Source organism: Alligator sinensis, unplaced genomic scaffold, assembly GCF_000455745.1.
Source record: "Alligator sinensis unplaced genomic scaffold, ASM45574v1 scaffold682_1, whole genome shotgun sequence".
NCBI lineage: Eukaryota > Metazoa > Chordata > Crocodylia > Alligatoridae > Alligator > Alligator sinensis.
This window is the reverse complement of record NW_005842011.1, coordinates 1,290,224-1,303,979: the sequence shown is the minus strand read 5'-3', so window position 1 is coordinate 1,303,979 and position 13,756 is coordinate 1,290,224. Positions and strand designations below refer to the sequence as shown.

General features: G+C 41.5%; 1 protein-coding gene across 5 annotated transcripts in view; it reads left to right on the top strand.

Annotated features, from left to right (window-relative positions):
• The window catches only part of MAP3K4 (mitogen-activated protein kinase kinase kinase 4), a 189,340-nt gene that overhangs the window by 119,064 nt on the left and 56,520 nt on the right, over nt 1-13,756 (top strand). For all 5 annotated transcript variants that reach the window (XM_025201999.1, XM_025202000.1, XM_025202001.1 and 2 more), the window contains 2 exons: nt 2,750-2,992; nt 9,932-10,078. In XM_025201999.1, coding sequence (XP_025057784.1) covers nt 2,750-2,992; nt 9,932-10,078 — 390 coding nt within the window. The remainder of the gene's footprint in view (nt 1-2,749; nt 2,993-9,931; nt 10,079-13,756) is intronic.

Genomic DNA, 13,756 nt, shown 5'->3' with positions numbered 1-13,756 from the left:
CCTTCTGTACCTTGACTGTTGTGTAGACCCAGCTGCACTCTTGACATAGGGCCAGAAGGAAAGCAAGCCACAGAGTAACTGACTGTAACACAGTGGGAAAGGGCTCTTAGATGAAGAGACTCCCTTGCTGTTGGGATGGGTTATGGTTGTTTGTTATTTTTATCCAGTGACTCTTTAATAGGAAACACATGAGCTGTCCCTAGAGGAAGGTAAATAAAATGGAATTTGGTAGGAAGTCATGTTGATACTGCCTTGGAAAGAAGCAGTTACTTTTCTTGTAAATCAACTAGTCCCAATGAGACAGCTTTACATGCAAGTTCATAAATGTGTAAGAAGATATGCTACAGAATTTCTCTATAGATTGACCCACCTTGGACTTGTGATTTAGTGCAGCAGAGACTGGGAATGCTATGGACATAGTGGGTTAAATCCTGATCCTGTTAATGCTACATACAAAATTCCCTTTGCCTTCACTGAGGCCAATATTTGACCAGTGTAGTCATCCTTTTTGGGCTGAGGAGAAGGAGATCCCTATCTTTCAAGACAGGTCACCTGAGAATCAAGAGTTGATTGGCTGAAAAGGCAATCTCTTCTACTTATCCCAAGTAGAAATGGGAGAAGTGACTGGGACAAACCTAGAGCAGGGCTGTCCAACTCATAAGCACCTGGGGGCCAAAAGCTATGCAGGCCTCACCAACACTGGTCAGGTGCCCCTGGGGCCACACCATGCTACAAAATGACACCCACCCCACCTGCTCTGACATGGTGCACCATGCCACACACAAATACTTCCCCCTGCACAGTGCTGTATGTGGAGGCCACTTCCTCCTGCACCATGCTGGGGGTGGAGGGAGGAAGTACAGGGAGCCCTCAGCTCCTGCTGCAGTGCAAGGAGTGGCAGCCAGATGGGAGCCGGGGACTGCAAATTAACATGCAAGTTGAACAACCCTGAACTAGAGCATGGGGGAAAATATTGAGGTTTCAATTTGAATAGATTGCTGGAACAAAGGACTTCTTTCCATCCTTATTTTTTGAGGGGTGGGGAATGGTATTGGGGGTTTGTACAAGGAATCAATGTTATTCAATATATAAGACATAGTTTTACTAATTGTGAAAGGCATCTAATCCAAAGAGCGTTCAGCAGCTGTTTTGTCCTTAAGGTGATTTGTTGGTCTGGACAAACCCCAAAGAATTTTCTATCTTTGTGTTTATGTAACAGTTTATTGCTTTTTTTTAAAATCTCTTTTGGAATCTGCAGCTGGCAGCTGGTTTTGTGCCAACATTAAAAAAAAAAACAGTGAGTATGCCACATTGCTGGGAAATTAGTTTGACAGTCCTGAAACATCCTGTTTGACAGTCCAGAAACATCATGTATTAAAAATAATAATAAACTGAAAGCTGTGTTTGTCAGAAACGATAATACTCTGAGGCTGTTCCTGGGAAACCAGAGCTTGCACGATGCAGTAGGAACAAAATGTCAAAAATGTGTATGTGGGTGTAAGGGAATAAACACATCCTTTTTTGTTTTCTGGTAGTTGATGAGACTAAAGATAGAATGTTTAAAGTTTTCAACTTCCATGGCTATATTATGTCATTCAATCTACTTTTTTTATTAATCCATTTACCTCTCATTTTAATCGGTGCTATGCAAATTTGGCACTAAAGAAAAAGGAGAAAATCAAATGTAACAGGTGCTATTCATGTTTCTTAACATATTAATGGAAGGCATAGAATAGAACAGAGTAAATTCTAAGGTCTTTAAGGGCATATTTTTTTCCTTGGTTAATGTAGAGCTTAGGTTAACATCAATGAGAGTTGTATGTGTATTAAAAGACGAATGTCTGCTCTAAATTACCATCCAGTGAGTTAACCCTAGCAGTTCTGCCTAAAACACAGGTTGCCTGCAGAATTGTTCATAGCTTAAAAAAAAATATTATGTGAAAATATCTGTCTGTCTGGAGCTAGATTTTAACAGTAAATAGCACAAAAGTTTTAATGTATTATTTACATAGTCCAATTTCAGTTTTATGAAAAATGACATTTGACAGATCTGTCTGGAGGATATTCCAAGGTTGTAGGAGAGTTTAGGAGTGTAATGAGTGATCATTTCTTTGTAAACATTAATACAGAGGTACAGCTTTCATATGTCATTTTTTTTTTTTTTACAGGATGGTAGTACATTACATTGTGGGGGTTTTTTTCAGAATAACCCACTGATGTAAAGTATTTTAAAGCCTTTTTAAAGTTTATATCTAGAAAAGATCTCTTAAATACCCTAAAATGATTTGACTGCTTGTGCTTGTGTTGTATTGGGTGTAATATTATTCTAGGCTATCATGAAAACTGGTTTTGTGAAGTCAAGGAACCTTCTGCTTTATTAGGAAAGCTTAATCATTTTTTGAGCTTAGAATGTAAATTTAAAGATGTTCATTGTCAAGTGTCCACATCTGTTTTTTGTTTTTTTTTCTCACCCTGGTAACCTTAGGTTTTTTTGTTTTTTAATTAAAATTTATTCATGGTGTTTCAGACCTTTGGGTAAATTAGAGCATGGTAATTTAAAAAGAGACTGGCTCTTTAAAAATAGTCTTTTTTTAATGCATGTTATTGTAAGATTTTAAGAATCGGTCCCTTCTTTTGTTGTTTGTCTCTTTTAAGAGTCAGTCTCTTCTGATGTGTCTTTTTTAAATGTTGATAGCTCTAAAATGATTTAAAATTCATCTCACAATATTTATAATTGTTTTTGTTACAGTTTTCAGAATTCCCAGATCCGATGTTGTGTTCAGATTATGTGCAGTTGTTAAATTCCCCACCTTCCTCTGAGCAAAAATGCAGTCCTGTATCATGGGAAGAACTGAAATCTATGGACTTACCATCTTTTGAACCTGCATTCCTGGTCCTTTGCCGAGTTCTGCTCAATGTTATCCATGAATGTCTCAAGTTGAGGTTGGAACAAAGGCCTGCTGGGGAACCATCTCTCTTGAGTATTAAGCAGGTTCGGTTCAAAAGCTTTATTAAAAATAGCTTTCTTTCCTTTAATTATGCTTATCTTGTCTATTAGTTATTTTAAAATTTGTTTCAGAAATAGCAATACAGAATGAATCATTAAATTGCCTTTTATTATATTATATACATATTGCATATGCAGTCCTTTGTTTACTAAATATACTTCTTGATTTAGACTTCCAGGAATCAAAACTGTTGATAAAGGATTATAAATAGGGGTGTGTGACGTGGGCAGTATTCAGTTCGGACTCTGCCTGATTTGCGGGACAGTGATTCAGTTCTCTGATTTGGATCGCTGTCCCAATTTGATTTGGCGGAATCTGAAGATTCGATTCTGATTTGGAGAATCAGCGATTCGGCCATAGATACAGCTTTATGTGTTTTTTCTATGTACCTCGAGGTACCAGGTGCAGGTCATGAATGCTAAGATGGTGGGGTGGATGGAGCGTCCCACGGGAGCGCAGTGAGGGGAGGTCCCCTGCACGCTCAGCGGCAGACCCGGAAGTGGACCAGAAGTATGACCGCCCCCCTGGCTTGGTGATCGACCATGGGGGGACCCTGGGTGGCACCAGTCACCGAGTTGGGGAGCGGGGGGAAGTCCCCCCCTTGCTATGCAGTGGACCTGGAAGTATTTCTGGTCCACTTCTGGGTCCGCCACCAAATGTGCAGGGGACCCGCCCCCCCGCCGGCCCTCCCGTGGGACGCTCCATCCACCCCACCATCTCAGTATTCACGAGCCGCACCTAGTACCTCAAGGTACGTAGAAAAAACATAAAGCTTTGTCTATGGCCAAATCATTGAATCTCTCCTAATCTCTCTCAATCAAATCTGAGGCTTCTGATTTGATTTGGAGAGATTAATGGGTCTCCCAGTTTGATTCAGATTTGGAGATTTGGCTGCTGAATCGGGCCGGATCTCCTCCAAATTGAATCAGTGACCAAAGCTTCACACAGCCTTAATTATCAGCCTTTAATTTAAATAATAATGTTCCATTTCTATTATCAGCTGCAGGCTTTTTCCACAGTACAGTTGAAATAGTTTTGGCAACAGTTGTGTGTTGCACCTGAGCATAATTAGTATGATCTGGTACGGGGCGGGCAAAATACGACCCACGCGTCAGATCTGGCCTGCCAGGCAATTTCTTCTGTTCCACGGACACCCACTAATTAATTGTACCCTGTCCAGCCTTTGTGTCTTGCTCCCACCCTCATGTGCAGAAGGGCCCAGCCCAGCCAGCATGCAGCTTCTGGTTGGGGCTGCTGCTGCCACTGCTGCAGCAGCTGGGGGACCTGCTTGGCTTCCTTGGCATTCAGTGGCCCCTCTTTGTGTCCCTGCAGCAGTACTTGTTCTGGGCAGCAGGTAGGGAAGTGATGTGAGAGAGCGGCAGAGGGAGCTGCAGCTGGGCAGGGCGGGGTGGGGTGTGGGGCAGGGGCTGGCAGAAGCACAGAGTCTGCGACCAGGGGGCTGGCAGGAACATGGCGCTCAGGTGGGCAGGGGGTATGGGGACCCGCTCCACACACTTCCCCCCCCACCCAATGGTGCACAGCCCCCACTACCAGTGGTAGCAGCAGTCCTTAGGGTGCTTGTGGTCCACAGCTGTAGCCAGAGCTGTATACATGGTATGCAAACACAAATTATGACAAAAATATTTTTTGTAATAAAATTAAAATATAGTAGGTGTTTGACTTTTAGTATATGACTTTTTTTTTCTGGTTCCGAGATGTCAAACCCACCTCCCAAAAGGGGAGTGATGTCTGGTGGCAAAGGTCAGGGGTGAGGGGCAGGACTTCTGGTCCCAAGATGGTGACCAGGGGGCGGGGCACCTGTCAAGTGGTGGGGCTACCCTTGCAGCCCTCGGCAGCGTACGAAAACTTAAGCTACCCTCCAGCTGAAATAATTGCCCACCCCATATCTAGTATGATATCCTTGAGGAATGCATACTTGAATTTTTCTTCTGCACTTGCTAGGTGCAGTGATCAGTCACTGACTCAGAAGGTGAGGATATGAGCTTCTTTCCTGTCTGCATTCCCATGCCCACCCAACTGTATTTCTTCTACTTATCAACTCCCCCATTTCCATTTTTCATCTTTTTTGATGAACTCATGACCTCTGCCCAAACTTTAAAGTTCAGTGCAGCCTAACAAGAAAAATAAAATACAAATTAAAAATCAAGTCCCAGACTTGTTAACCTTGTTAAGCCTCTGAAGACTCCTTCTGAGGCATTTTCTTTCTACCATATAGGGATTCTTTCAGGGATCCTTGGCATCCTTGTTTCTGAGGGCATGGGAAGAAAATATACTTTTGTCAACCACACTTAGGAATATTTCCAGAGATTTGATTACAGTACTGGGCCCATAAGATAACAGGCAAGACAGCAAAGTCACTCTTGTTGCAACCATATATAGATTACTTCCTTTCTAAGCTCTTTTTTATAGCTGTCTCTTTCCAAGGAGATTAGCTATTTGGGCAGAGCCTGGACTAGACTTTGAAAGATGCTGCTGATCCTACAAGATGATTTCATTCAGGCAGACCTAAACAAACCATGACCCTACTGTTTTAGAAATAGCTTTTTCAGGTTGTCGTCTTCCAGATATTCCAACATTAATTTCCAAACTACAGCATAGCCCCAGACCTGGTAACCCACTGATTCAGGTTTTTGAAGACTGCTTCTAGGACAGTTTCTTTCCTTCCTCTAGGGTTTCCTCTAGGACACTGGTTTTCAACCTGTTGTCTGAGGACTCCAGTTGTTTGCAGACTGTCTAAGGGGTTCACAAAAGATGACTATGATCAATCAAAGTATGAATACTCACACTTACAATTCAAAGGGTTCCACACCTCCATTTGAAATTTCCAAAGGGGTCCTGACTTCCATTAGAATTTTTTTAGGAGGTTACAAATGAAAAAAGGTTGAAAACCACTGCTGTAAGAAGTCTTGGGTTTCCTTGTATACGAGGGCCTGGGAGGAAATGTCAGTCTGATGGGTCTTCTCCATCACACTGCAGAAATAAGATGGCATCCCATTAGTTTGTCTTTCCCTCATTATTCCCCAGCCTTTTAGCCTGCAGTTTCCACAGTTAGCAAGAAGTAACCACCTTCACTTACCTCCCCCTCCACTTCTTTAGAGTCCTGTGGAAGGACACTTGATGCTTGAAAGCTTATCCAACAGCTCTTCCAAATATACAGTTGGTCCAATAAAAAATGTCACTAGAAATTCTCGCCTTTGGTTAATTAGTTCATTAGAGAGAATGGAAACCTCAATAAGTATTCATGATCCCAATCAGTATTTTTAAAAGAGTCTACAGCAATTTAGGTCCTTCATGACCTATGTAGATTAGGTCTGATATAACCATAATTCCCAAATTCTTCAATACAGTCAAGCCAGGGAATGCTATTTTAGATTTTTTTTTCTTTTGTCAGGTTAGGGAACCTGATATATGTATTGCCCCAAAGTTCTTGCAAAAGATGCATTAAATAGAAATAGGAGGCATCTGTGTTACTCAACTCCAAAATAATGCTGAAATGTTGGCACTCTAGTTGTCTGCTTCAGCTTGGCCTTTTGATTGCTGCTTCATTCTGAATTACATCTCTAATCCCAGTATAGAAAGATCTTCCTTAAGAGATTAAAAAAAAAAAGGGCACATTACATCAACCTGGCTCTGCAGTGTCTATATATATTGGGTGCTTCAACACGGCTTTTTGGTGCTTTTAGATAAAGCTGATTCAGCTATTAGATAAAAGCACCAGAAAAGCCCCACTTAAGTGCCCTATTTACACAGATACTAGCCAGATCCACCTAATATGATGCCTCTTCTGGGTATGTGCTGCGCTCAGCACAGGAGTGCACAGAGTTTAAAATAAAGCACGGGGGGGGTTTGTTTTTGTTTTTTAATGCCTGCAAGCAGCCATAATGCCCTAATTTGGACTCAGAGCAGATGTTCAGCTCTTTTTGGAATATGAAACAATAAGGCATAGGCATTATTTTTGTCTTCTAATTTATTCAGACAGAAAAATATCAAGCAAAAAAGCCTTGATCACTTTGATCCTTAATGTTTAAAATGGACTGGATTTCAGATTTACCAGCAAGTAAATTCCACGGACAATTTTTTTATTCTAATGTAATAAGGAGAAAAGCACCACCCCATACTACTACACATCTTGGGCTGTCATGCCTATGTTCCTCATTTCATAAATGTCTTTTCTTGTCAGAATTTCTTTGGCCGTGTAAGATGGAGGCAGACGTCCTCTTTTGTGTCTGGATATATTTTGCCTTTCTTTAAAATCCTTAAAGGAAGAGATTATTGCACAGTTGATGCAGTTGGAGGCCTAATGAAGTCCACTTATAATAGATTGATTGAAAAATATAGGTTGAAAAAATATATCCATCTTGATTAGAGGAAGAATCCCATATTTTTTTCTGCTTTTAAACCTACAGGGTCTTTCCTGCCAGCATTTAGAGCCCATTCTCGTGAGACACTGGCTGCTTCCCATGCTGAGAATAGAAAGTCTTTAGTAGAAGAAATGTGTAAGGTTGCCACCTGTTGGTTCTTTGAAGTCAGACTTCACCATGATTACGTGTGTGCTGAATGCTGTGATTTTTTTTTTTTTTTGTAAGGGCTTTTCTTTCTTTTACTTTGGAGTCAGTGGACACTACTACTTGCCTCGTCTTAGTCCAAATTAGAAAATGACTGGGAGTAGAGAAAGAGATTCCTTATCTGTAATTCAGGTTTCTTAGATGAAGCACTGTGTAAACTGGAGCTATTTTAGGCCACTATCAATTGACACTGCTAGATTAATTGTTTTTGTTAATGTCTTAATTTAAAATAAATTTGTTCTTCATACATTTGTAATCTAGCCATTTTTTCCCAAGCATGTTTTACAAACTAAGAAAGACTTTACCTAAAGAAAGTTTTGTTAATGCTGGAAACTAGTAAGTGGTCACTGGGCGCGTCTACATGAGACGTTGACTGCACAGTAGCGTGTCACAGAACTAGTAGTGCTGATACACTACTGTGCAGTATTGTTAGGCTTCTGTGTAGTAGTGTCACTTAAAAGATGTTCGCTGGAGCTACTGCGCATTAACCACTGTGCCAGGTGTCTGGCAACTACAGGCCTCTCATGTAATTGTGTCCACTGTATAGTAAGTCTTGACAAAGAAATTCGTTGGTCCAGTGTGTTGAATGTTTGATTATACAATATCAGACCCATATAGAGATGCAAAAAGATTGTTTACTGAAACAAATAAGTAAATATACATAGCAGCTTTTTGGATGTAATTGTAGCATGGGCCCTTTGCTAGATTAATGGACAGAAGTGGTTAGATTGTTAGGGCATGTAATTGGGAACTTTTCAAATGTGATTCAGTCATCTTAGGGAGAATAAACTCAGCTGTTTTAGTGGACATTCATTTCTGCCCAAAATTGTGCATCATTTTTAAACTAGTATATTTATACATAGCAGCTAGTATAAATATATTTACCATGTATAAATATAGTTCAAATATAAACTATAGTATAGTGTAATATAAACTTACTGTTTATCCTGAAACTAAGTCTTTGTTTCAGTTGATTGTGGAAATCGTTTTAAAATAGCTGTAGTGGTCAGTGATTGTGGGAGCCTTTCTCTTCTGTTTGTATAGTACCTGGCAGGACAGGGTCCTAATCCATGACATGGGCTCCTTAGTGTTGCTGCAGTATAAATTATGCAACATTTTAAAATGTTCCTGTCTAGGATACACTATATCCTTTTTTTGTGGGGGGCTGGAAGAGAATCAGTCACTCTTGTCATATCATTTCTAATAAACTAAAAAAAGGAAAAGAAAAACCAGCTTTCCTCCACTTCCCTTCCTTTCCTTGCTTTAATCACTGTTCAAGAAAAGTGAAAGAACTTGACTTAGTGAGACATGTTTCAGAATAACAGAAGGCTGGGGATAGGAAAGAACCTACTAGCTCATCCAGGCAGTCTTTTTTCCAGCGCAGAATTTCTCTCTGCTATATGCTTCCAGTGCTTTGTTGTCTAAGGGTGCCTATACATGAGCAGCAAGCCTCTGTCAGAAGCTGCTCTGACATGCTGTAAATATAGCGCATTGGAGCAGACTTAGTTTAATCTGATTTAATTGAGTCTGCTGGAGCATGGTAATTACCACTCTTCAGCAGCCTCCAGCGTCTCATGCATCGGTGTCCCCAGGCTTCAAAATGGTGGCGCCGGGGGGGGGCGCTTTATGGAATAAAACTCGTTCGACAAGCGGATGCTGATACAAGAGATGCTCCAGGTGCTTTAATTAGAGCAGCTTTTGGAGCTGCTCTAATGAAAGTATTCCTTCTCCCTCCCCAGCAACTCCTAGAGGATGTGTATAAATGCTGTGAAGCTCCATGTTTTGTTGAGCCAGGTATAGAATGGGCAGCCTCATTCATGTGCTTGCACCTTGATCAAAGCTGGCTATTGTTAGTCACTTATTTGTTTGGTTCTTGGCCTTTTCCATTGAAACTGCCTGAAGTCACTAGCTGCTGTTTTTTATTCGTGGTATTTTTTTTTGGTGCTGTGGTGCCTAAGCCATCAGCTGCTAGCAGCTGTTACATTCACCTTATTTTGTTACTGACTTTCTGTGCATTTGAAACATTGATCTAGAAATATTAGGCCCCATGTCCAGTTATCTAACTACTGGTAGTAACTTATTGTGAGGGGAAAAGTAAGGGAAACATCTGAAATATTTGCTGTCATCCCTACTTCCAGTAAATAAGAATGGCATAATAAAAGTTAGTTGGTCTTGGAGAACTAGTGCACAGCTTTCCTATAGATGTGTTTAGCTAGCCTGCAAAGGCCAGAAAAGCCTAATAGTTATGCATAATATTTAAATTTTCAGTTCCTAAATCCCCACGGAAATGAATATAGCCAATTGACCAACTGAAGTTTTTTGCTTTTTCTCTTGCAGCTAGTGAGAGAGTGTAAAGAAGTCCTGAAGGGTGGCCTACTAATGAAGCAATATTACCAATTTATGTTACGGGAGGTGTTAGATGACTTGCAGAAGATTGACTGCAATATAGATTCTTTTGAAGAGGACCTGCATAAAATGTTAATGGTAAGTTGCAAGAGAGAGAATCAATTGGTGCTTTAATAAAAGGGTTATCCCATATTTTGCCAATATGGAGCTGTTATCAGTTTTCCTGACTCTGGGACACAGTGCTTCATTAACAACTAAACAGGAAAATTACTGGCTTGATTTTAAATAGCCATATCTTTTCAAAGGATATAATTAGTGTGTTAGAGATGATATGGACAATTTTGTTTTTTAGCCTGTGGGAATTGCTTGCATTGTAATTGCTATGTAAGTCACTAATATACATGTATATGTAAATTGGTTCCATTTAGAACAGAAATAACTCATCAGAAATAGGGTAGTAAATCGCATCAAATTAAAGCAATATAACCTTTTAACCAGGGGGAGGAAACAGTTTCTTGCTTAATTCCAGTGATATTGTAGCCATCCCAGACTTCTGTATTATTTTTAATTTTGTATATTCATTATGGCAATAATTAAAACACAGAAGGGGGATCTAAGGACAAACTGCTATCAACCAGCCAGACTTAACTGAGTTATTTTGCTTTTTTGAGTTTACTTTAAAATTATTTTCCCTTTAATGTGGCTGGGTGTCTTTTCAGTTGTGGCTTGTTTTTTTTTGGTCAGTGTTTGACAGAAAAAGGGCAGTTCAAGCCCTGTTTTTGGTTTCTCATTATACACAGAACTACTAGCACCACCTACAGTTAGGGTTATACAATGGTTTCCATAATTTGATGCAGTTTTTAGTTAACTCTCCCAACTTTCAGCTGCTTGAGTTGAAATCTCTCATGTTTTGCTTCACTCCACATTTTGTCAGAAGTTTGAGCAAAAATGATTTGGTCATTTTTGAGAACTCGATTAGGAACAAATAGGTTGTTTTATCTGTGTTATACTTCTTTAACTGAGCAGTTGCAGTATCTGTGCTTGGGAGCAAAAGGTTTGAAATTTTTGTAACAGAGTTCCCCTTGTGTGAGTGATGTGCCTTTTTCTGTTCGTGTAAAAAGCTATTTACGTTGGACACAGTTTAGCAGTCTTTTAAAAAATCAGTTGCTTTGGGATGGGGAGTGGGAGCTTTATTAAATAAAGTTAATGTTAGGGCAGCAATATATTAAAAAAGACACGGTGACCAAATGAATACTGGAGGTATATTAAGTATACCAAACATACTCTAGATAGTCTTTATTTCTTGGTGTCTTATAGTATTTACCTAAACCTAAGATGGCCCCTCAATAATTAGATTCCATATATGGAAAATTTATAAATTTGTTATAATTTTCCAGGTATAGAATCTAATTACTGGAAGGTTGGCTTAAATTCAGGGTCATCTTAGGTTTAGGTAAATACTATAAGAAAACAAGAAATAAAGAGTATCTAGGGTGACCTGGTGGCTGCCTATAAGTACGTAATGGGTGTGCATAAGGATCTGGGGGAATGTTCACCAGAGAACCCTGAGGGATAAGAAGGACCAATGGTCATAAACTCCTCCATGACTGTTTTAGGCTGGACATAAGGAGCCCTCTTTACTGTCGGAGCCCCCAAGGCCTGGAATAGTCTCCCTCCAGAAGTGGTGAAGGCACCCACTCTGGACTCATTCAAGGAACGGTTGGATGCTTATCTTGTTGGGATCCTTTGACCCTAGCTGACTTCCTGCCCCTGGGGCAGGGGGCTGGACTTGATGATCTCTTGAGGTCCCTTCCAGCCCTAATGTCTATGAAATCTATGAAATTCACCCCATGCATACTACAGGGACTGCAGTGACAGGGAGTGGGGGGGGAGGTCAGATGAGCACCTTGGCCTCTGCCTCTCCCAGTTCTTCCCCCTGGAGCCCACACCCCCAGCTTCCCACAGTCTCTGCCCCTCCTCTTGCCCCCACTGGTTCTCCACATTCTCTGCCACTTCCCTTCTTTCTTTCCTCTTCGGCAACCCCCTGCTTTACTATCAGACCCTGTGGGGCTGTATTCCTTCCCGGATCATGGAGCACAGCACGTGAAGTGTGGCCCCTGCCAGGCCATGCAGCAGTGTCAGCACTGCTGATTTGGTGGGCAGGGGACAGTTTCTATGTGCTCCATTCCTGGGAGGAATTCCAGCCCAAGCTTGAAGCTGAGCTGTGCCTGACAGTAAGCTACAGAGGGCAAGCAGTAGGGGGGCAAGCAACAGCTGTTGGTCTGACTGGGCCAAACCTGGGCTCAGGATCACATTCAGAATTGCAGCAGCTGCCAGCCTCCCCAGTCCCCTACCCCTGACCCTTCTGCTTTGTACATGAATCTGAGAGAAGGGGCTCTTTTCCCCATGCCGATTTAAGAAAAAAACCCTAGTCATAGATTTGAGTAAATACAGCATAAAGAGGTGAAGGCAGTTCCAGCTACTATATACAATGAGATGACTGGCTCCATGGAAGAGCAGTGGATATGATATATCTTGATTTCAGCAAGGCTTCTGATACAGTCTCCCATAACATTCTCACAAGCAAGCTAAGGAGGTATGGCTTGTATGGACAGACTGTAGGGTGAATAGAAAACTGGTGGGATCATCAGGCTCAGAGGGAAGTAATCAATGGCACTATGTCTAGTTGGCAGCTGGTATCAAATGGAGTGTCCCAGGGGTTGGTCCTGGGGTTGGTTTTGTTCAATATCTTTATCAGTGATTCTGAAGATGGGATGGGAGTGCACCCTCAGCAAGTTTGCAGATGACACCAAGCTGGGGGAAGAAGTAGATGTGCTGGAGAGTACGGCTAAGATTCAGAGACCTGTACAAATTAGAGAATTGGACCAAAAGAAATCTCATGAGGTTCAGTAAGGAGAAGTACAAAGTCCTTCACTTAGGATGGAACTACCCCATGCTCCTCTACAGACTGGGGACCAACTGGCTAAGCAGCAGCTCTGCAGAAAAGGACCTGGGGGTTATAATACATAATAAGCTGAATGTGAACAACAGTGTGCCTGTGTTTTCAAGAAGGCTAATGGCATACTGGGCTGAATTGTCAGCAGGTTTAGGGAAGTGATTCTTCCCCTCTATTCAGCACTGGTGAGGTCATATCTAGAATACTGTGTCCAGTTTTAGGCCTCCCAATACAGAAAGGATGTGGACAAATTGGAGAGAGTCCAGCAGAGGCCACAAAAATGGTGAGGGGCCTGGGACACACAACTTATGAGGAGAGGCTGAGGGAGCTGAGCTTATTTAGTCTGGAGAAGAGAAGATTGACGGGGTATTTAATAGCATCTTTCAGCTACTTGAAGGGTGGCTCCGAAGAGGATGGAGCTGGACTGTTCTCAGTGGTGGCAGATGACAGAACAAGGAGCCGTAGTCTCAAGTTGCAGCATGAGAAGTTTAGGTTAGATATTTGAAAAAGCTTTCTCATAGGGAGGGTAGTAAAACACTAGAATAGGTTACCCTGAGAGGTGATGGAATCTCCATCCTTTGAAGTTTTCAAGACCCGGCTAGATAAAGCTTTGGCTGGGATGATCTAGTTGGGCATGGTCATGCTTTCAGCAGGGGGTTGGACTAGATGATCTCCTGGACTAGGGACAGACATTCAGAGAGCCTGAGTCTGAATTGATTCAGTCTTTGCAGGTTAGTTTAACCTGCAAAGCTTGAACCGATGTGGAGGTGGATAGACATTCGCTTTTCATTCTAGAAATGCAGGCATGTGCCTACAGTGGCTGAGGTTAGAAGGTGGGTGGGTGGGGGGTGCTACAGCAC